At 49.0% G+C, this 21,216-nt stretch overlaps 1 protein-coding gene across 2 annotated transcripts in view; it reads right to left on the reverse strand.

Annotated features, from left to right (window-relative positions):
• Window positions 1-1,544: 1,544 nt before the first annotated feature.
• PPP1R16B (protein phosphatase 1 regulatory subunit 16B) overlaps window positions 1,545-21,216 on the reverse strand; it is a 111,616-nt gene continuing 91,944 nt past the window's right edge. Inside the window, exons 6-11 of one of the 2 annotated variants that reach the window (XM_047771100.1) lie at window positions 20,829-20,953; window positions 15,935-16,060; window positions 15,320-15,395; window positions 13,945-14,074; window positions 13,683-13,851; window positions 1,545-6,309 (exon numbers count right to left, since the gene is read on the reverse strand). In XM_047771100.1, coding sequence (XP_047627056.1) covers window positions 5,800-6,309; window positions 13,683-13,851; window positions 13,945-14,074; window positions 15,320-15,395; window positions 15,935-16,060; window positions 20,829-20,953 — 1,136 coding nt within the window. In that variant the 3' untranslated portion in view covers window positions 1,545-5,799. The remainder of the gene's footprint in view (window positions 6,310-13,682; window positions 13,852-13,944; window positions 14,075-15,319; window positions 15,396-15,934; window positions 16,061-20,828; window positions 20,954-21,216) is intronic. The other variant, XM_047771101.1, reaches the window with a different exon arrangement.

Here is a 21,216-nt window from a genome sequence, read left to right on the forward strand (position 1 = left end):
CCCTCTACTACCAGCCTGTATGTCTCCACTAGTTCTCTTGTCTTTCCTGGATCATCAATTTCCCTTCTTTACTGGTTCATCCCTATCAGCAGACAAACCTGCTGAAATATTTTTCATCCTTAAAAAATCCTCTCTTGAAGACCGTACATCCAGTTACGAGCTGCCTCACCATTTTTCTCTTACTTTTATAGCATAAAGTCCCAAACAAGTTGCCCTCTCCAGTCTTCCTTCCATTCCCTCTTAAATCCTGTCCAATGAGGCTCATAGCTTCACTGTTCAACCAAAAACCTCTTGTCAAGGTCATCATGAGCTCCATGGTGCTAAATCCAAAAGCTAATGTTCAGGCCCCATTTTCTTGTTATAAAAGAGATGACATGTTTACAACAGTAATGTGCTTCATACTTATGAGAGTTACCATTATCATTTAGAAACCAATATACCTTTTTTTTTTGTCTTTTTTGTTGTTGCTATTGTTGTTGTTGTTGTTGTTGCTATTTCTTGGGCTGCTCCCACGGCATATGGAGGTTCCCAGGCTAGGGGTCGAATCAGAGCTGTAGCCACTGGCCTACGCCAGAGCCACAGCAACGCGGGATCCGAGCCGCGTCTGCAACCTACACCACAGCTCACGGCAATGCCGGATCGCTAACCCACTGAGCAAGGCCAGGGACCGAACCCGCAACCTCATGGTTCCTAGTCGGATTCGTTAACCACTGCGCCACGACGGGAACTCCCCAATATACTTTTTAAACGGATGAGTGTCCACTGCTGCGAAGATACCTCTGTCCTTCCCCTCTCTCCCCATCCCCGGCCTGTTTGTGAAGTTTTTCAAGCTCAAGTGAAGGGCCTTCTCTGTGTCCCTGCTCTGGCAGCCAGCATGCAAAAAGGTCCAAGAGAGTACCTTTTTTTATCCTCTTCTGAGACACCAACGAACTTCTGTATGTGATGAAGACAAGGCCCCCTGCCTGAGGCTGTGCAACCACAGAGCTGGTCAGTGTCTCCATTACCTGAGGTCAGAGTGAGAATAACCACTGCCTCACCTGCTGCATTGTTGTAATAACCTGAAGTGATATGTAGTATTTTACTTCCCACCGTAAACTATGTGAGGAGAACGACTCAGGAGAAGAGGCCAGGACAGGCCAGTGAACTCCAGGAAGAGAACAGCAGAGAGGGGCAGCCCTGTTGCATATAAATATATCATCAGACAAACATTTGAAAATGTGGGAAATACATGTTACAGGAGCTATTATAGGGCTCCGTGTTAATTTCCAAAGAAACATTTGACAGAGTGAAGGTCATTTTTCAACTACCCTTTTCTTGAATTCATCAGGTTTCATAGTCTTGCAGTCTAGAAAGATACCTACTCCATGCTGGGACCTCAGAGCTCTTTCGGACTGGCGGGGGTGGGCAACCTAATGAGCCCTCTGTGTTGGGGCCTGGCACCCGGAGCCTGCCCTGCCCTCTATCCCAGACATCACCTATTTGTAAATGCAAATCCTTATAGTTCAAGTGAGCTCACAGCAATGACCACAGCCACACTAAGCAGGTGTTATTAAAAGGAATTTAATAATCTTAATTAAAAACTCTTAACAGCGAATTCTGTCACAGGCCTTGGCAGCTGGAAGCAACTCCAGGGGCACGCCCCTTTGGCATGTGGTTGAGCCACGGTCTCAAAAACCCAAGGCCCACCACTGCCACATGGCGAGGAGCTACCCAGAAGTTATTTCAATACAATATCAAAGATCCGCGAGGTTTTTTTTTTTTTTTAAAAAAAGTTTTAAATATATTAGACTCTCTTGATTGCCATTTTTACACAAAGCTGCTGATACAGTATACAGAGTTTTAACCTTTTTTTTTTTTTCACATAAAATACATTTTTCTTAAGTGTTCTCTGTACATCAGTGGCTTCTGGTCTGGTGAATTATTGCGGAGGGCTGGGGTCTGCGGACTTCTCCTGGGTGTGCAGAGCCAGGCCCCGCACTTGCAATGCCCATGGGAAGCAGGCCCTCTGGCCAGCTGGTCAACAAGAAACTCTGTTGGGGAGAGCTTCTAGCAAAGGCGGTCACTTCTGTGGAGTCACCCACTGACCACATGACCCTTTGCTCTTAGGTGCCATGTGGCGGGGGCGGGGGGAGGGGGGAGACAGTCCCCAAGCCACAATAGCAATAGAGTTAAGCACAGTCCCTCTGGGCTTCCTATAAGGAGCGCCCTTCTAGAAAATGTCCCAGTGTTCTGCCCTGGGAAAGCAAGAGGGAGAGAGAACCTAAGATCAAAAGGTATCTGACACCGATAACCAAAAGGGTCTCACGTTATCACAAGGCCAGCAAACTGGTGAGTGGGACAGGGAACACACACCCCTGCTAACTTTTCTAAGCCTATTGAAATTGATCAAACAGTACAGAGCAGTTGCATCAGCGCTACATACTTGATGGAGAATTACATCCTGAAGTCTTCAGAAGACCTGGGCCTAGGGTTCATTCAGCTTCCCTGAGCTACTGGCCAGAAACTCACTCTCTGTGATAGCCACCAATTTTCAACTGTTTGCGGCAAAGGGTGGGAGCAAGGGCCAGAGCTCCCAGGGAGCCATGTGGCAACTGCTTGAGAAGTAGCCTCCTTTAATCTGCCAGCAATTGCCACCAGACCCGGGGCTAAGTGGGAGCTGGGCATCTGGTCAACCTTGCCAGCTCTCTCCCAGCTCCTTGATCCTCATTGGCCACGAACAGAGGCAAACTCTTGAGGAAAGGCTTCAACGTTAAAGGAGAAGCTCTTTTTCCTCCCATTATCCATTGGTGGGGCAGGAGGACTTGGGAATAAATGAGCAAAAATGAGCAAGAGACAATGAGCTTAAGAACCTGAGGTGCATTTGGCAGCAAATTCCAGACTGCTTTTTCTTCTAGACGCTGACTTCAAATTGCTATTACACAGTGCCCAAAAGATGCTGGCCTGAAGGCAGCTATCCCTGAATGGACTTGGGATGGTTTCTGCCTGGAAGCCAAGATCTAGCATCTCAATATAATGGCAAATGTTATCCAGGGGTGTCCATGTCAGCAAATTCCCAGCTAAAGAGATTCATACTCTAGGGATTCTGGGAGCAGAAAAGCAAAAGGTTGCTGGACCAGGATTCGGTCTTTCTGCCTCAGGTGAATCAAACCGGGCTGCTGATACCTGTGGTCCTCAAGGGATGAGAACTGTAAAGAGCAGTCTCCTTCCTCCTTTATCTCCAGGACTGAGCATAGTGCCTAGTGCATCACGGCTACTCAATAAACCACACGAGTGAATAAATGAATGGCCTTGGACCCGGCTTGTCCCTCAACCCCAAGGAGATCCACAAGGAACGTTCCCCAGGTCCTTGAAGGGAATGGTTTATCCCTGACTGAAAACATGAGCTCATGTCCAAGCATCCACAGTTGGCTCCTGTCAGGGAATCAGCTGGGATTCACAGCCTGTGTGGGAGAGGAATGACCCAGGAAGCAGGAAGCGAGGGAGGAAGGAGGGAATAGCCAGAAGGGCCCAGAGGGGGCTATAAATGCCTTCAATCTCTGGCCCCTGAGCAAACAGGTCTGAAAACCTGCACAGCTCTCTCCTAAGAGTGTGTGGCTTCCCTCGGCACCTGCCAGCCCATAGCTCAAGTCACTCAGTGTCTGATCTGAACACTATTCTAAAGCCTAAAGGTATGTGTATTTAGGATCATCCCTGCCCTGTTCCAGCCATAGGATGAGATGATGGAGAGCTGGCCCCAGACCCCAGGATGTGGCAGGTGTCATGCACACCTGTCTGCAGCTGCCCGACTTGCCTTTCCACCCTAGATTGGATCTGTCCTGGAGCTGGGGGTGGGAGTAGCCCAGTGCTGTGACTCTCCTTGCATCCAGGAGCCACCAGGTGCGCAGTGACTCCCCTGAGGGAGGCCCCTGCTCTCCAGCCCAGCCGTCTTGCCTTGGTAAAGCATCAGCCAGCCCCCCTGGGATCTAGCTGGGCTCCTCTGTGCCCTGTGGGATCTTCTCTGTCCTCTGGGCTACAGGAGCCATGGGGGCACCGTGGGGGACTGGGACAAACAGCAGACCCCATTTCCGGGATTGTGGCACAAGGGGGCTCCTCCAGCCCTAGCTTCTGGCCCAGATGTCCCTTAGGGAGAATTTCTCATAGGCTCAGAAAGAAAAGGGTTAAAGGGAACCCAGATCTGGCCCCCACATTAAAAAATCTGGACCTCAGGCACCCCTTCAGAGCTCTAAAGAGGTAGTTTTAGGACAAGTAGAAGGCGCACAGAGCAGGAAACAAACCTGCCGCTAGTTAGTTACACTGGTAGGTTTTGGCTGAGCCCATGGACAGCGGCCAACTCTTGGGCAACAATTTCAGAGGGGCTCGTGAGCGAATGCAGTGGAGAGTGGCAGGCAGCCGGACCCCCAGGTCCTCCTCTCCGGCTTCAGAAAGGCTGGAGCTATGGAACTGTAGCTGGGGCAAGACCCCACTCCAGCCAGACCACTGCTCTCCTGAATGTGGTACAGCCGGTTGGTCTTGGGCCCCTTAGGTTTGCAGCCTTGGAGTGTCACCACTCTGGCGGGTGCAGGGCCCCCTGGGTCAGACAGGAACTCACAAGGGCCACCTGGCAAACCTGTTTCACTGAGCCTTCCAGAAAAAGCAAAGCTCGGCCAGGAGTTCTGTGCATTCACCCTGGGAGAGGTGGCGGATCCAGCAGCCCCCTACCACTGCTCACTCTGATGGCTCAGTCTGAGAACAGTTGCCTGAGATGGGCTGGACTGAAACCAGTTGAATATTCACCAAGATTGGCCAGGGGACTGGGCTCTGTCAAAGGGCACTAGAGACATTGGCAGAAACTGACAGCACAAACTCACCTCTCTTCCTGGAAAAGCCCTCCCTACCGAAGCTCCTCACTTAGCTTCATTTTTCCAGCACCACTCAGTAAAACCTAGTGATTGTGACGCTGTCCATGAAAGAAAGCGAATTCGGTGCCCTCCCACCTGGAGTTTGACAGCCTAAAAGAATTCTTTGAGCAGATGCACTTTCGGAAAACACTGACTTTGTTCCCCCTCCCCTCCACTTGCTGATGCTTCCATCCAAGAGCAAAATATGATCTGGGTTATTCCAGAAATGGAATCACCTGGTTTCCCACCTTGGCCCCTGGGTGGTCACACACTGGCTCTTGGCGCAGGCAAGGCTGTGGGGAGCAGGCCTCTGCCCGTCTCACCCACCCCATGTGGGTGCATAGCTCCCTCTGAACCAGATGTGGGTGAGGACACCAAGCCCTGGTAGGACTCAGGACAGGACCCGGGGTCTCAGCTTAGCAGGCCCCTCCCCCACTGAAGCCATGTGGGCAGTGGTGACGAAACTCTGAGTCCTAACCCCTACCCTCTTGGGAAGAGCCCACAAATTCTCAGTCTCGCTTGCTTCCCATAAGCCCAGCCATGTCATCCCTACACATGTTGAGTGTGTGTGTGTGTGTGTGTGTGTATGTGTTGGTATGTGATATGTGAGTACGAGTCCAGAGAAGCCTTTACCAACAACAGAACTGGAACCCCAGCCCGCCCTCCCAAAATCTGACAGCAGGATGAGTCCAGAAGCCACTTTGGGCCTTGGTTTTGATGGCAGACAATGCAGCAGGAAGCAGAACTGTGGGAAGTGGTGATGCTATGGGCAACTGGCTGAGAGGTGGGGTCAGTGTTCCTCTGGAAAGCAGAGCCCACCTCCCTGAAGCCACCTGTGATGCCTCCCCAGCCAGGACTGCTGGGCTGGCCTGGATTCCAGGGACCCTCCCTCGAAGCATCTCTCGCCTCCATCCCATGGAGACTAGGAGATGCGGCAGCAGCCGTGGACCTTCTCCTCCATCTCCTCCATGGGGGCCTTGAACTTCAAGAGCGGAGGGTCTCCACTGGTGACCGTGTAATACACCGAGGTCCCGTTGCTGCTGTACGGTGAAGTTCTGCCTCCGATCAAGGGGGCCTTGCCTTCGCTGCTGCCCTCGCCCGTCCTGGACATGCTGCTGCCCAGGTGGGTGCTCAGGAAGGGGTGGCTGAGCAGCTTGGCTGCAGCCCGCTGCCGCTTCAGCTCCAGCAGCGTCTGGGGGCTCTGTTCTTTGTAGCCGCTCCAGGGCGGGGTGGCATCGGCCACGCCAGGGCTGCCGTAGGCCATGTTGTAGTCGGGCACCTCATGCACTTTCCAGACATCTCCGTTGGACAGCGCATACTGGTAGGTGCTGACCGGAGCCCGGAGGCCGTTCTCCACAGGCACGTCCATTTCACTTCGTGGGATCTTGGTAGGAAACTCGGAGAGTAGCACGGGCTTCTCCAGCCTGGGGTTCTGAAGGTGGGAAGGACAACGTCACCAGCTGGCTGGAGGATCTGAACCCACGCCCCACTTGCACCTCTGCTGCGGGCATGATTGGACCTGTCCTTATCTGTTTTCCCTGCCTGGGGACCAAGACCTCTATTTTCTTTTGGGGACCTGACTAGTACATGGGTTTTTACAGAGCTGACCAATTCCCATCTTTGCTCCGGGCGATAGACCATGACTCCAGGCTGGCCGGTCAACAAACTCACTGCAGGAATTGGTTTGGGGATGCGTTCTTGACTGAAACTGGTTCAGTGAAACTCATCCCTGGGACCTGCGCTGGAACAACTGGGAAAGAGCAGCTCTGTCTCTGCAGGAACCGAAGTGGTAAAAATGATGTACAGGCGAGACACCACGTCAAAGGGTCTGCTTGGCTGGGAAGCTGACGTTAAAAAGACAGGGACAGAGACAGAGAGACTGCATCCTGACAACACATTCTGAGCACATGGATTCAGCTGGTTTCAGACTTTGCAGACACATGAGCCGATGCCTTCCTTTCACGTGTAAGTTAATTTTAGTTGGGTTTTTGATCTCTTATAATCCTTCCTCTGTAGCCCCAGCATGTCTCCACTCCAGATGGGGGAGATTCCTACCCAGAGATCTTTTACACTCAGCAATCCCGAGTAATGAGAGCATTAAAAGTAGCAGCTGCCTAGAGACCATAACTAAAAGGTAGATACATTTGACAGGAGCAAAAATCATCATAAACAGAGTCAAAGGACACATGAAAAACTGGAATATATTTATAACCTGTATGGCAGAAAATGGGCTTAAGTTCCAAATTATAAAGAGCTCTTAAAAGTCCATTTAGGGAGTTCTCAGTGTGGTTCAGCAGGTTAAGAACCCAACCTAGTCTCAGTGAGGATGCAGCTTCAATCCCTGGGGTTAAGGATCTGGCATTGTCACAAGCTGCAGCATGGGTCATAGATGCCGCTCAGATCTGGCGTGGCTGTGGCTGTGGCATAAGCCTGCAGCTGCAGCTCTGACCCCTAGCCTGGGAACTTCCCTATGCCACAGGTGTGGCCTTAAAATTTTTTTTTTTTAATTTTAAGTCCATTTAGGGAGTTCCCTGGTGGCTCAGCAGGTTAAGGATCTGGCTTGTCACTGTGGTGGTGCAGGTTTGATCCCTGACCCAGGAAATTCTGCATGCTGCGACGTGCGTGGCACATGCACACGCACACACGTGCATGCGCACACACACATGAACCCAAAAAAGTGTCCATTTAAAAGATATCTGCTACCTGACAGAAAACATAGACAAAGGACACTAATATGCAGACCACAGCAAAATGTAGATGTATATAGTGTATGAATGTTGGAAAGATATTCTATCTCACTAACAGTTAATGACATAAAAGTGTAAATATTGACAAATACTTTTAAAGTTTGTTATTCTGTGCAATCAAGGGCATGGGAAATAAATAGGACTGTTAACTGCCACAACTTCTTTGGAGGACAATGTCACATCATACACTAAAAAAAATTTAAGAAAAATGTATACTTTGCACCAGAAAGCCCATTTCTAGGACTTTGTATCACAGACAGACTCCCTCAGGGGAGCCTGAACACCATCATCAGGCCGGTGGGACATTATGTTAAGTACCTGTATTATTAGGCTGTCCTGCAGCTGGTTGAAAAAAATGAAGGCATTCTCTCTGTGCTGACTTGCCATTCCAAGAACCTCCATTTCTTGGAAAGATCTCCAAGAAAGATCTAATTGGGTTAAAATGTGGTAAGGGGAGGGATGCGTTCCATAATGTTCCATTTATGTGTGTGTTTCTTCCTTCTCTTCAATGGCTTCCTTTGAACTCTGCAGACAAACTGACGTCATACTCTTAAGTTCTAAATCAGTGCTTCTCAAATTTTCACAAGCATATGAGGCTCTTGTTAAAATGTATGTTCTGATTTATTAGGTCTGGGTTGGGACCTGAATTCCAGCATTTCTAACAAGTTCCTGCCAAGAATTTGGGCAGCAGGGATCGAAGACACTGGTTCTCAGCCTTGAGCGCATATTGGAATCATCTGGGAGATTCAAAACACATACTCAGTGCCGATCTGAAGAGCGACATTGTGTATGATTCCAACTCAATACTATTTTGGAAAAGGCAAAGCTATGGAGACAGCGAAAAGATCAGTGATCACCAGGGGTTAGGAAGGGATGATTAGGGAATACCAGGGAGTTTTAGGGCAATGAAAATATCCTGTTTGACACTTTAATGATGGACACATGACATTATATGTTTGTTGAAATCCATAGAATGTACATCCAGAAAAGTGAACCCTAACGGAAACTATGAACTTTAGTTAATACAATGTATTAATACTGGCTCATCAGTGATGACATGTCTTCTGCATTAAACAGGATGTTTATGTGGGGGGGGGTGCATGATAATGGGAACATATTAGAACTGTCCATACGTCCCACTTATTTTTCTGTAAACCTAAAACTATTCCAAAAAAGTCTATTAATTAAAAAAATATATAAATACAATGCCTGAGTTGCAAATCTAGAGATTATGATTTAATCAGTTGGGATTGCAGCATGCTTTTTTTTTTTTGTCTTTTTAGGGCCACACCCACGGCATATGGAGGTTCCCAGGCTAGGGGTCAAATCAGAGCTGTAACCGCCAGCCTACACCACAGCCACAGCAGTGCCAGATCCGAGCCACGCCTGTGACCTACACCACAGCTCATGGCAACGCCGGATCCTTAACCTGCTGCGCGAGGCCAGGGATCGAATCTGCATCTCATAGGCACTAGTCAGATTCATTTCCGCTGAGCCATGACGGGAATTCTGACATCAGGTTTAAAAAAAAAAAAACAAACAAAAGCAAAACATCTCCCCAAGTGATTTCTTGCACAGTTAAGATAGTGATCCACTGGGTGAAAAGACAAAGCTGTCTTATCAGTGCTGTGCCTGCTCCCAGGGAGCCAGGTCTGCCAAAATTACATACCGAAGCCAGCCCTGGGGGCTAACAGCACAGACCTTAGTGGCAACCTGACTTGGGAGTCAGGATGAGCAAATCTTCCCTCATCCCTTAGATAAGTGGTTCTCAAATGCTTACATGCATCAGAATCCTCTGGAGGGCTGGTTAAAACAGAGTCCTGGGCCCCAGCCCCAGGGTTTATGATTCAGTACATTTGGGGTAGAGCCTGAAAACCTGCATTTCTAACAAGTTCCCAGGTGATGCTGACACCACACTTGGACCTTCCCTATCTTAGAGACTATCACAGCCTTGCTAGCACCTAAAGCCTTGAAAGGGGTATGAATGGGAAAGGAAGGGGCTTTGAGCTTTGTAGCTGCGTCCTGTGATCTCCTTGTTTCCTCTGGGCTGGGACAGGGGCCTGGTCCCTGAGAATTTTCCTGGGACAGGATTCTGGGACCGGGAGGAGGAGGACAGCCTGCTTCTAGCTATGCCATGTCTGTAGCCTCTCTTCTCCAGCCCCTGAGGCCAAGCGGCCCACCAGGCTGCCTTCCCCCAACCTCATACAAACTGCAGCCTTGATGAGGAATTCTTAGAAATTAACAACAGACCCAGGCCTAACTCGGGCTGGTCTCCTGCAGCCATTTTCCCACACTATTCCTTGCAGGGTTAAGGCTTTATGCGACTCCACATCAATGAACACTTCTGGGAGTCCTGGCATTTGTGAGATGGGAACAAACACAGGGACAAAGCAGACGTGGAGGAGGAAGGGCTGCTTCCCTGAGAACTTCTATAAGAATCTCAGTCTCTCCTACAAATCGATAAGGAAAAGAAGAGCAATCCAACAAGAAAAGGGGGCTAAAGAACAGATAAAGCACAAAGAGATAACCAGGTGGCCAATAAGCACATGAAAAGGTTCAACATCATCCACCATCAGGGAAAAAATTAAAACTGTGAGCTACATAGCAACCCCCAACAGGATGGCTCACATGAAAAGAACTGACTGGGGGTTCCCAACGTGGCTCAGTGGAAACGAATCCAACTAGTATTCGTTGCAGGTTCAATCCCTGGCCTCGCTCAGTGGGTTAAGGATCCAGTGTTGCCGAGAGCTGTGGTGTAGGTCACAGATGTGGCTTGGATCTGGCACTGCTATGGCTGTGGTGTAGGCCAGCAGCTACAGCTCCAATTAGACCCCTAGCCTGGGAACTTCCATATGCTGTGGGTGTGGCCCTAAAAACAAAACAACTGACTGTACCAAGGGTTGGCAAGAAAGGTGTGTTCCACTGCTGATGGGAGACCCGACAGGTACCACTGCTTTGGAAAACTGCTTAGCAGGATCTAGGAAAGGTACGTATTGTCTACCCCATGACTCCTCCCTATTTTTGAGTATTCCCTACAGAAAACAGTGCTTGTGTCCACCAAAAGACACATACAAGGAGGTTCTGAGCAGCTTTATTCCAAATAGCTGTAAATTGGAAACAATCTAAATATCCACCAGTGGGAAAATGGACACATAGATTGTACTCTATTTAATTAATAGAGTTTTACAGAGCAATGAAAAAGAAGGAACTGTTGCTGAGTGCCCCCATGTGGACGAATCTCACAGATACAAAGAAGCCACGAAAGGGACCACAGCCTGCCTGAATGCACTCATATGCAGATGCAGGTGCAAAACTAACCTTTAGAGCTCCAAGTTAAACAGTGGCTCCCTTTGGGGTAGGAGGACTGCCTGGAAGAGGGAACACAGGAGCTTCTTGGGGTGACAGAAATGCTCTGTACATTCATCTGAGGGTCTGCATTTGCTTTCGTTGTTTTGGGGGTTTTTTTGATATTTTTTAAAGTATAGTTGATTTAGAGTGTCGATTTCTGCTGTACAGCTAAGTGACCCAACCAAACATACATGTACATTCTTTTCCTCAAATCATCCCCCATCATTTCTATCCCAAGAGACTGGACACTGTGCTATACAGTAAGACCTCATTGTCCATCCATTCTAACTGTAATAATTTGCATCTACTAACCCCAAACTCCCTATCCATCCCTCTTGGCAACTGCAAGTCTGTTCTCCATGTCTGTGATTCTGTTTCTGTTTTGTAGATAAGTTCATTTGTGCCATATTTTAGATTCCACATATAAGTGATATCGTATGGTATTTGTCTTTCTGGCTTATCTCTCTTAGCATGCAATTTCTAATTGCATCCATTTCGCTACACATGACATTATTTCGTTCTTTTTTATGGCTGAGCAGTATTCCATTGTGCATATGTACCACATCTTTTTCTCTTTTTTTAGGGCTGCACCTGCCGCACATGGACATTTTCAGGCTAGGAGTTGAATCAGAGCTGCAACTGCTGGCCTACACCACAGTCACAGCAATGCTAGATCCCAGCTGTGTCTGTGACCTATACCACAGCTCACAGCAATGGTGGATCCTTAACCCACTGATCAAGACCAGGGATCGAACCCACATCCTTAAGGATACTAGTTGGGTTCATCACTGCTGAGCCACAACAGGAACTCCATTATACTCAATATTTAATAATAACCTATAAGGAAAAAGAATATTTAAAAAAATCCCTATATATATGTATAACCGGATCACTCTGCCATGCTACTGAAACTAACACAACATTGTAAATGAACTACACTTCAACTAAAAAATAGATTTGTATACTTTACTGTATACAAGTTACGCCTCAATAACATAGAAAAAAAATTACTGCATAGTTGGGAGGCATCTGAAATATGATTTGATTTCGATCTATAACCCTTTTCTCTCCCAGTCCCACAGAACAAAAGCTCCGTGTGTACGTCTCCATCCCAGTGCTTTGCTGGGGATTCTCTTCAATGGACAAGCCATCATGTGACCTCCCTGTTCACATGGGGAAGCAGGGTCCCACTGAGACAGGTGGGCATGCTGGGCAGCTAGTCATTTTGCTTCCCTCCCAAGCAATACTTGCGAGACATGTTTTCAGCTGCTCATCATGCAATGGAAGAACCAAAATGGCAGACAATTGCTGGTATGGTCAGCCTCTTTGTTCTGGTTTTTTTTTTTTTTTTTTTTTCTTTTCAGGGCCTCATATGGAAGTTCTCAGGCTAGGGGTTGAATTGGAGCTATAGCTGCCGGCCTACACCACAATCACAGCAATGATGCCAGATCCCCAACCAACTGAGTGAAGCCAGGGTTGGAACCCGCATCCTTGTGGATCCTAGTTGGATTCATTTCCCCTGAGCCACAACTCCCAGCCTCTTCATTTTGTCTCCAGCAATTCTGCTCCGGCCCCAAACTCGCTTGCTGTCCTCAATGAGACTGAAGCCACGCATGGACCTCAGTGCCTAGAGTGCATTGGTACTGAGTCAAATAGTGACCCCTCCCCCACTGCAAACTCATGTCCACCCCACATCTCTGAGTGTGACCGTATTTGCAAGTAGGGTCTTTGCAGATGTAATCAGTTCAATTAAGATGAGGTCATACTGGCTAAGGATGGGCTCTAATCCAAATGATTGGTGTCTTTCTTTCTTTCTTTTTTTCTTTTGGCCATACCCACGGCATGTGGCAGCTCCCAGGCCAGGGAGTGAACCCGTGTCCCAGAAGCAACCTGAGCCACTATGGTGACAAGGCTGGATCCTTAACCTGCTGTGCCACAAAGGAGCTCCTTAACTGGTGTCTTTCTAAGAGAAAACAGAGACACAGACACACACCCAAAGAAGACCACGTGAAGACAGAGGCAGAGGTGGAGGCATGCCAGCAAAAAGCCAAGGACTGCCTGAGCCAGCAGAAGCTAGGAGAGCAGCACAGAGCAGATTCCCCTCAGAGCCCCCAGAAAGAACCAACCCTGTCGATACCTTGATTTTTAGACTTCTGGCCCCCAGAACTGGCAGACAGTACGTTTCTGTTGTGTCAAGCCAGCATCCTCTTAGGAAAGCAGTTTAATGCCCGGACCATTGGCTACTCCTAGAGCCAGCTTCTTAGATGTCCTGTCAGCACCTCACTCCGTTTTTTCAGACATTTTCTTCCAACCAGATGTGTTCCGGTAAACAATTCTCAGCGTCTTGTTTTATTTCCCCTCCTGAAGTGTTTGGGCTCTTTTCTCCCAGGGTGGCTGCCGGACGAAATCTCCCTTCTGGGAAGCTCAGAACTAGTTCTGCTGGAGCCCAAGCAGGCACGTGCCGATCACGTGCTCCCTGGTACCTGTGTGTCCCTACTGTGTGCAAATCTCCCAGCTCGGACTCCAACACCCTCTTCACGTGTCTCATTAACCACAGCAGCCACCCCATCAGACGGGAGCCAGCTGTTTCAGGGCACCCGCCAGCCGACCGCCCCCTGAAGGCGCTGACCTGGAGCAGCAACGCCAGGCTCAGCCCTGGCCCCCTCCCGTGGCAGTGAACCCCAGGGCCGGGCCGGAGGCGGGCACTCACCGGGTCCTTATTCTCTTGGTCTGTCCGCGTCTCCCGGAGGTCCCCGTTGTAGGTGGACGTCCGCTGGTCCTCCGCTGCGCTCCGCTGCTGCCATAGTATGGCCTCCCCCTCATACTCCTTCCTGTACAGGTTGGTCCTGTCGGACAGGCTGGCTCGACGCACCACCTTCCTGAGGGGAGAGGGCGGGTGCTGAGAGGCTGCGTCCAGGCGCCACGGGCCGGAGCCTCCGGGGGCACCCGGGGTTGCCCTGCCTCTGACTCACCCGCGGCTGCCCGCGCTGGATGTCCTCCTGCTCAAGGATGACTTGTGCCTCAGCTGGGACTTCATGATCACGTCGTGCTTGTGTTTTAGCTCCAACAGCAGGACCTTGAACTCTTCCTCTTCGCACAGGTCTGAAGGGGCAGAGGAGACCATTGTGGGGCGGGGAGACAGTACAGGGGCCTGTGTCCCCTGAGGGCCTTCCAGACCAGGGGAACTACCATCCCAACCCACCGAAAACTCCCAACATCTTTTGGGGCATGGGGGAGGGAAGAAAACAGTGACAGTCTCACTTCCTGGGCGATAACCCCACCCTGAGAAGAGTGTAAGAAGAGGAAAGCAGGGAGTTCCCGTTGTGGCTCAGTGGTAATGAGTCCAACTAGGAACCATGAGGTTGCAGGTTTGATCCTTGCCCTTGCTCAGTGGGTTAAGGATCCGGTGTTGCCATGAGCTGTGGTGTAGGTTGCAGACACGGCTCGGATCCCGAGTTGCCGTGGCTCTGGCATAGGCTGGTGGCTACAGCTCCGATTCGACCCCTAGCTTGGGAACCTCCATATGCCACGGGAGCAGCCCAAGAAATGGCAAAAAGACCAAAAAAAAAAAAAAAAGAAGAAGAAGAAGAAGAGGAAAGCAGGTCCCATGCAAAGTTCTATGCATGGTCCCAATTCCCAGCTGTGACTGAAAGATTCAGACACCTCTGACAGCTTCTAAAAGGAGTCATCAATTCTTCACTGACACAAGAGGTATCAACAGACAGTCCATGTAGCCCAAAGAAGAAATGATGAAAAGATGCTGAGACTGTATATCCCCACCCATTCAATCCACGTCATCCTTTAATTCATCTATCTACCTGTTTGTTGAACCAGTCATCCATCCATAGATTCATCCTCTACCCACCCATCCTCTTTTTTTTTTTCTTTTTACAGCCACATGTGAGGCATATGGAAGTTCCCAGGTTAGGGGCTGAATCGGAGCGGCAGCCGCCAGCCTACACCACAGCTGCAGCAACTTGGGATCTGAGCTGCATCTGCAACCTATGCTGCAGCTTGTGGCAATGCTGGACCCTTAACCCTCTAAGTGAGGCCAGGGATCAAACCTGCATCCTCATGGATACTAGTTGGGTTTTTAACCCGATGACCACAATGGGAACTCCCCCACCCATCCTCTTACTCATATTCATACATACATGCATTTATCCATTTACCCATCCATCCCTCCATTAATCTACCACCATTAATTTATTCACGCATCCATTTATCTATCCACATGCTAATTCACCAGCCCACCATCTATCCAACCATATATTCATTCCTTTATCCTCTACTCATCAAAAAGTTGATGAGTGCCTATGTATGTACCAGGTGTTGTGCTGACCTTACCTATTGGCATCTCATCCATGGACGTCCTAGCACTGAGACTGGCCCCATGGGACACCAATAGCTCTGCCATCTGCATCTGAAACACAGGAAAAAGAGGCCCAAGTTCCCTCCTGCCCACAGCTCAGAAAGCCTAGGAGGTGGAAAGAGTGTCCACAGCTTCTTAGGATGTGACCCAAAGAATGGTGGGGCAAAGCTGACTCCCAAGGAAGGCTCCGCCCCATAAAGCCAGGAATCCAGGCAAATGCAAGGGGCCTGACCCCTCCTCCTCCAGTGTGCCTGGACCATACTGAGGGACAGGAGGAGTCTGGCTATAACTCCAGAGCTGTCAAGTGTCTAAGGAGGAACGGTGAAAGCTACAATCAGAGATTTATATCTGAGAAACATACGGAGAAACTACTCAAGGCAGAAATGAGGGGAGTTTTCTAATTTGGCAAATTGGAATATCATCTTGTTAGGATGCAACTTTTGCAAATGCTTTAGGTCTTTTCATATCCTACACACTAGCCGTAGTCAACACCTTCAGTGAGTCTTTTGCTCTTTTGAACCAACTCCCAGCCCAAAGGATAGCAGTTGACCCTGCGCTAGTCTCCCTGACAGCCCCGGGGTGACAACTACCTGTCCCCAGAAGGCAGCTGCATGCAGGGGCTCCCAGCCATCCCAGTCCTTCACATCCACGCGCACACCATGGTCCAGGAGGAGCTCGGCTGCCCGCAGGTATCCATTGGCCCCAGCGATGTGCAGCTGAAGGAGAGGAGAGACGCGAACATTACGGGGGGTGGGGGGGGTGGGGGCTGGTCTCTCACTTGGAAGGATAGCCCATTCCCTGACCCAAGACCCAGATCATAGCTGGGGCCAGCAGAGTGGAACAGATGAGGTGGAAATACCAGCCATGTTGCAGAGGATTAGTAAGTCTGCAATACAGACCTAGAAGCTAAGGCAGAGAGGTGAGCTCCTTTCCCCCATCTCAGAGCCCCTGTGGTCAAGGCAACAGCATTTACAGAGTCCCTACTACGCACCGAGCCCAGCAGAAGGGGTCTCAGAGGTCCAATATGGTGGTTTTCAAATATCTCTATAGGAGTTCCCATTGTGGCTCAGCAGAAATGAATCCAACTGGTATCCACGAGGATGTGGGTTCAATCCCTGACCTCATTCAGTGGGTTAAGGATCTGGTGTTGCCATGAGCTGTGGCATAAGCTGCAGACGCAGCTCAGATCCCGTGTCGCTGTGGCTGTGGCATAAGCCGGCAGCTGTAGCTCCAGTTTGACCCCTAGCCTGGGAACCTCCATATGCCGCAGATGCGGCCCTAAAAATAAAAATAAATAAATAAAATAAAATGAAATATGTCTACAATTCTTTGACACACTTCCCTTTAAAAGATGAAGCTTAATGGCTCTCCCCTTGAATGTGGGCCACAATAAACAACTCATTTCTAACAAATATGATAAGATGGAGTGGTGGTATGTGATTTCTGAGGTCATAAAGGTATTGCCGCTTCCACCTTATCCTCTCTTGGAGCAATCACTATAGAGGGACACAGCCATCCTATTGTGAGGACACTTAAGCAGCTGTAAGGAGTGAGCCTAAGGGGTGAGAAATGGAGGCCTCCTGCCAACAGCTGGCACTGACATGCAGCCGTGAGTGTGCCATCTTGGAAGTGAATCCCCAGCCCCAGCCAAGCCTTCAGATGACCGCAGCCCTGGCTGGCTTCTTGACTGTAACCTCATGAGGAAGTCCATACCAGAGCCACCCAGCTAAGCTGCTCTCAATGCCACGACCCACAGAAACCACATGAAATAATACATATTGATTGTTGTTTTAAGATGCTACATGTCGGGGTAGTTTGCTATATAGCCATAGATTACCAATACATCCAAGAAGGGAAAGCTCATATGGAGGCCCCATCTCTTCTACGTGGCAGTATTCAAGGCCTCTGGTGATGGATGCCACCTTGCAGACCTCAGCTGTCCACTTCCTCAATCTCCCAGAAAATACATAAAGCCTTATTCACAATTGCCAAGATATGGAAGCAACCTAAGTGTCCATCAACTGTGGGAATGGATGGAGAAGGATGACAGAGAAGAGGCAAAGAGAAACAACTGTACGGCCCAGGGAGGCCAGCGAAAGCCTGGCTGGAAGGAAACCAGAGGGCTTGGGCAGCAGAGCCGCAGCCAGTGGGACCGGGAAGATGAGATCTTCAGAACACAGCCCTGATGGCCAGATGCTGCATCATCCTGGTGTCAGGTGGCTGTAAAGTTCTGGCAAATTATTTTTTAATTTGCGTAAAAATATCCAGATGTGATCTGGTATAGGCACATACAAAAACTGGTATCATCTGATTTATAAATGCCTGATGCTTGCCAGCTATTGAGGATGACACATGGCTGGCCAGCCAGACATTACAAACTATGGGGCCACAGATTGGCTGGGAGGAAAAAGGTATAACTGGGGAGTTCCCATTGTGGCTCAGTGGGTGAAGAACCTGATAGAGTGTCTGTGAGGATGTGGGTTTGATCCCTGGCCTCACTCTGTGGGTTAAGGATCCAGTGTTTCCATGAGCTGTGGTGTAGGTCACAGATGTGGCTTGGATCTGTGTTGCTGAGGCTGTGGTGTAGGCCAGCAGCTGAGCTCTGATTCGACCCTAGCTTGGGAACTTCCATATATCACAGGTGCAGTGTGAAAAAAAAGAAAAAGAAAGAAGAAAAGAAAAAGAAAAAAAATTATGACCAGGATAGTACTACTGGGGATTTTTTGTTTTGTTTTATTAAAGCATAGCTGATTTACAATGTTTTGGGTATACACCAAAGTGATTTAGTTACACATATGTATATAAATCTATTCTAAAGGGAACCCTCTTACATTTCTGGTGAGAATGTAATTTAGTGCAACCACTATGGAAAACAGTATGGAGGTTCCCCAGAAAATTAAAATCCAGTGGTATAATCCCACTCCTGGGCATATACCTGGGCAAAATAATGATTCAAAGGGGTACATGCACCCTAATGTTCATTGCAACACTATCCGAAATAGCCAAGACTTGGAAACAACCTAAATGTCCATCAACATCTGAATGGATTAAGAAGATGTGGTACATATATCCAATGGAATACTACTTAGCCATAAAAAAGAACAAAATAGTGCCATGGTCAGCAACATGGATGCAATTAGAAATTGCATACTAAGTGAGATAAGTCAGAAAGAGAAAGATAAATATCACATGATATCACTTATATGTGGAATCTAAAATATGGCACAAATGAACCTATTTACAAAACAGAAACAGATTCGCAGACATAGAGAACAGACTTGTGGTTGCCAAGGAGGAGGTGGGAGGGACTGGGAGTTTGGGGGTAATAGATGCAAACTATTACATTTAGAATGGATAGACAATGAGGGCTTACTGTATAGCATAGGGAACTATTTCCAATCTCTTGGGATAAACCATAACAGAAAAGAATATTTTTAAAGAGATTGTATATATGTGTATAAGTAATTTGCTATATAGCAGAAATTAGCATATTATAAATTAACGATAATTTAAAAATAACCCACACAGGTTCATTTTAATTATAGATTATTGCTTGTAAAATCTATAATTTAAAATTTTCAAAAAATTAAATTCTATTCTTTTTTAGTTTTTTTTTTTCCATTGTAGGTCATTACAAGGTATTGAATACAGTTCCCTGTGCTATACAGTAGGTTCTTGTTTTTTGTGGATTATATGTATAGTACAGTGATAATGTTAGTAATAATAGTAATAATAATGGAGTTCCCGTCGTGGCGCAGTGGTTAACGAATCCGACTAGGAATCATGAGGTTGAGGGTTTGATCCCTGGCCTTGCTCAGTGGGTTAACGATCCGGCGTTGCCGTGAGCTGTGGTGTAGGTTGCAGACATGGCTCGGATCCTGCATTGCTGTGGCTCTGGCGTAGGCCAGTGGCTACAGCTCTGATTCGACCCCTAGCCTGGGAACCTCCATATGCGGTGGGAAGCGGCCCTAGAAAAGGCAAAAAGACAAAATAAATAAATAAATAAATAAAAATAAAAAATAATAATAACAATAATGTGTTAATCCCTAGCATCTACTGAGAGGTCACAGACTCTGTGCTGAGCCCCGACATGGAGAATCTCACTTCGTCCTTGAACAACCCTGAGAGGAAGGTACCACTCGTTTCCCTGCTTTCCTGGGAAGACTTGAGACCTAGTATGTGCCTGGGCTGTGTGGGTGGGGCCACTCTGAGGCCAACCCAAGAGGAGCAGACCCCTGTGTCTAAAGAGCCGAGCCACAGACCCAGGGGAGTGCCAGCCAGGATGGGCAAGGCCCTGGTACAGCCTGGCTGTGATTTCATACAGCGTTCATGCCATGTTCATGCCACTACCTGACTCCTTGAGTGCCGGGCTGAGCAGAGACTCTGTTCACATACAAAGGCGTGAGGCACAAAGCCCTAGAAGCAGAACCACCGTATGATCCAGCAATTCCACCGCTAGGTAAATAGCCAAAGAAAACAAAAACACGAACTCGAAAAGATACCTGCACCCCAATGTTCACAGCACCTTTATTTATGATAGCCAAGATATGGAAGCAACCTAGGTGTCCATCAAGAGATAACTGGATGAAGAAGGTGTGGCATGGGAGTTCCCATTGTGGCTCAGCAGTAACAAACCTGACTGGGATCCATGAGGATGCAGGTTCGATTCTTGACCTTGCTCAGTGGGTTAAGGATCTGGTGTTGCTGTGGCTGTGGTGTAGGCCGGCAGCTATAGTTCCGGTTCAACCCCTTGCCTAGGAACTTCCACATGCCACAATGCAGCCAAAAAAAAAAAAAAAAGATCGAGGAAGTTTCCCAAGTCACTGAGACTTGAGCTGGAAGGGGCTGAGTGGAGCTACAGCGGCAGATTAGAGAGAGGAGGAGGTTTCATTGTTCTCTCGGGTCTAGTAAAGCATGTGGCACAGAGGACGCGTTGTTGACTGGATGGATGGATGGGGGAACCAATGGCCGGATGAATGCCTAGGGGCATCTGGACTCCGAAGTCAGGGAACGCAGAGGAGAGGCTACGGCAGCAGCAGCAGCGTCAGGAAGAGCTGAGGAGGCAAGGCACTGGAGTGGGAGGGGAGACAGGTGGGGGGATGAACAGGGCAAAGCAAGGTGGCCCGGGCAAAGCGGTGCCTGGATGAACCGGTGTTTCAGCAGGAGACACGGGGGAGAAGGTGGAAATGACGAGCTCAGGATGGACACCTGGAGTTGGAGGTAAAGGAGAAACTGGGAAACAGAAGAGGTGAACGGCAGAGCCAAGCCCCGCCCCCCCCCCCCCCGAGGGGCTCCCAAGCCCCAGACTTGCTGAGAGTCCTTTCTTCTTCCAGCAGCTGAGCCCACCCTGCTAACTCTCCATAATCCAGGGGCAACCAACCCTGGTCCCAAAGGGGGTCTAGAGGAGGCCCAAGACCTCGGACAGACCCCACAACAGTATAGGCTTGACCTCTGGCTGGTCTGCGTTCTGGCCCCTCTCCTCACCAGTGTGGCGCCCTGGGCATCGATCCAGTCTAGGTCCTGGCCCGCTGCAATCATACAGTGGATGTCCGAAATCATCTGCTGCTCGGGAGCTGCCCGCATCTCGTTGATTTTCTCCTGGGTGATGCCTGCAGCGGGGAGCGGGGGTGCAGTCAGAACACCGAAGGGAGGCCAGATGGGGGAGGCTTGGCTCCTCTTCCCCAGGGTCTGCCAGCCAGGAGAGCAGACAGACCTGCCCAGAGATCATTTCATTTCTCCCAGGCTCAGTGAATACAAACACCACGTGTTGGACCATGAGCACGGGGCATGCCCGCCTGGTGCCCAGATGGCACTATATTAATATCGATTACTGTCACATACACAGTTTTTTACCCAAAGTCCCTACCATCCA

The sequence above is a fragment of the Phacochoerus africanus genome, chromosome 3 (assembly GCF_016906955.1).
Source record: "Phacochoerus africanus isolate WHEZ1 chromosome 3, ROS_Pafr_v1, whole genome shotgun sequence".
NCBI classification, from domain to species: domain Eukaryota; kingdom Metazoa; phylum Chordata; class Mammalia; order Artiodactyla; family Suidae; genus Phacochoerus; species Phacochoerus africanus.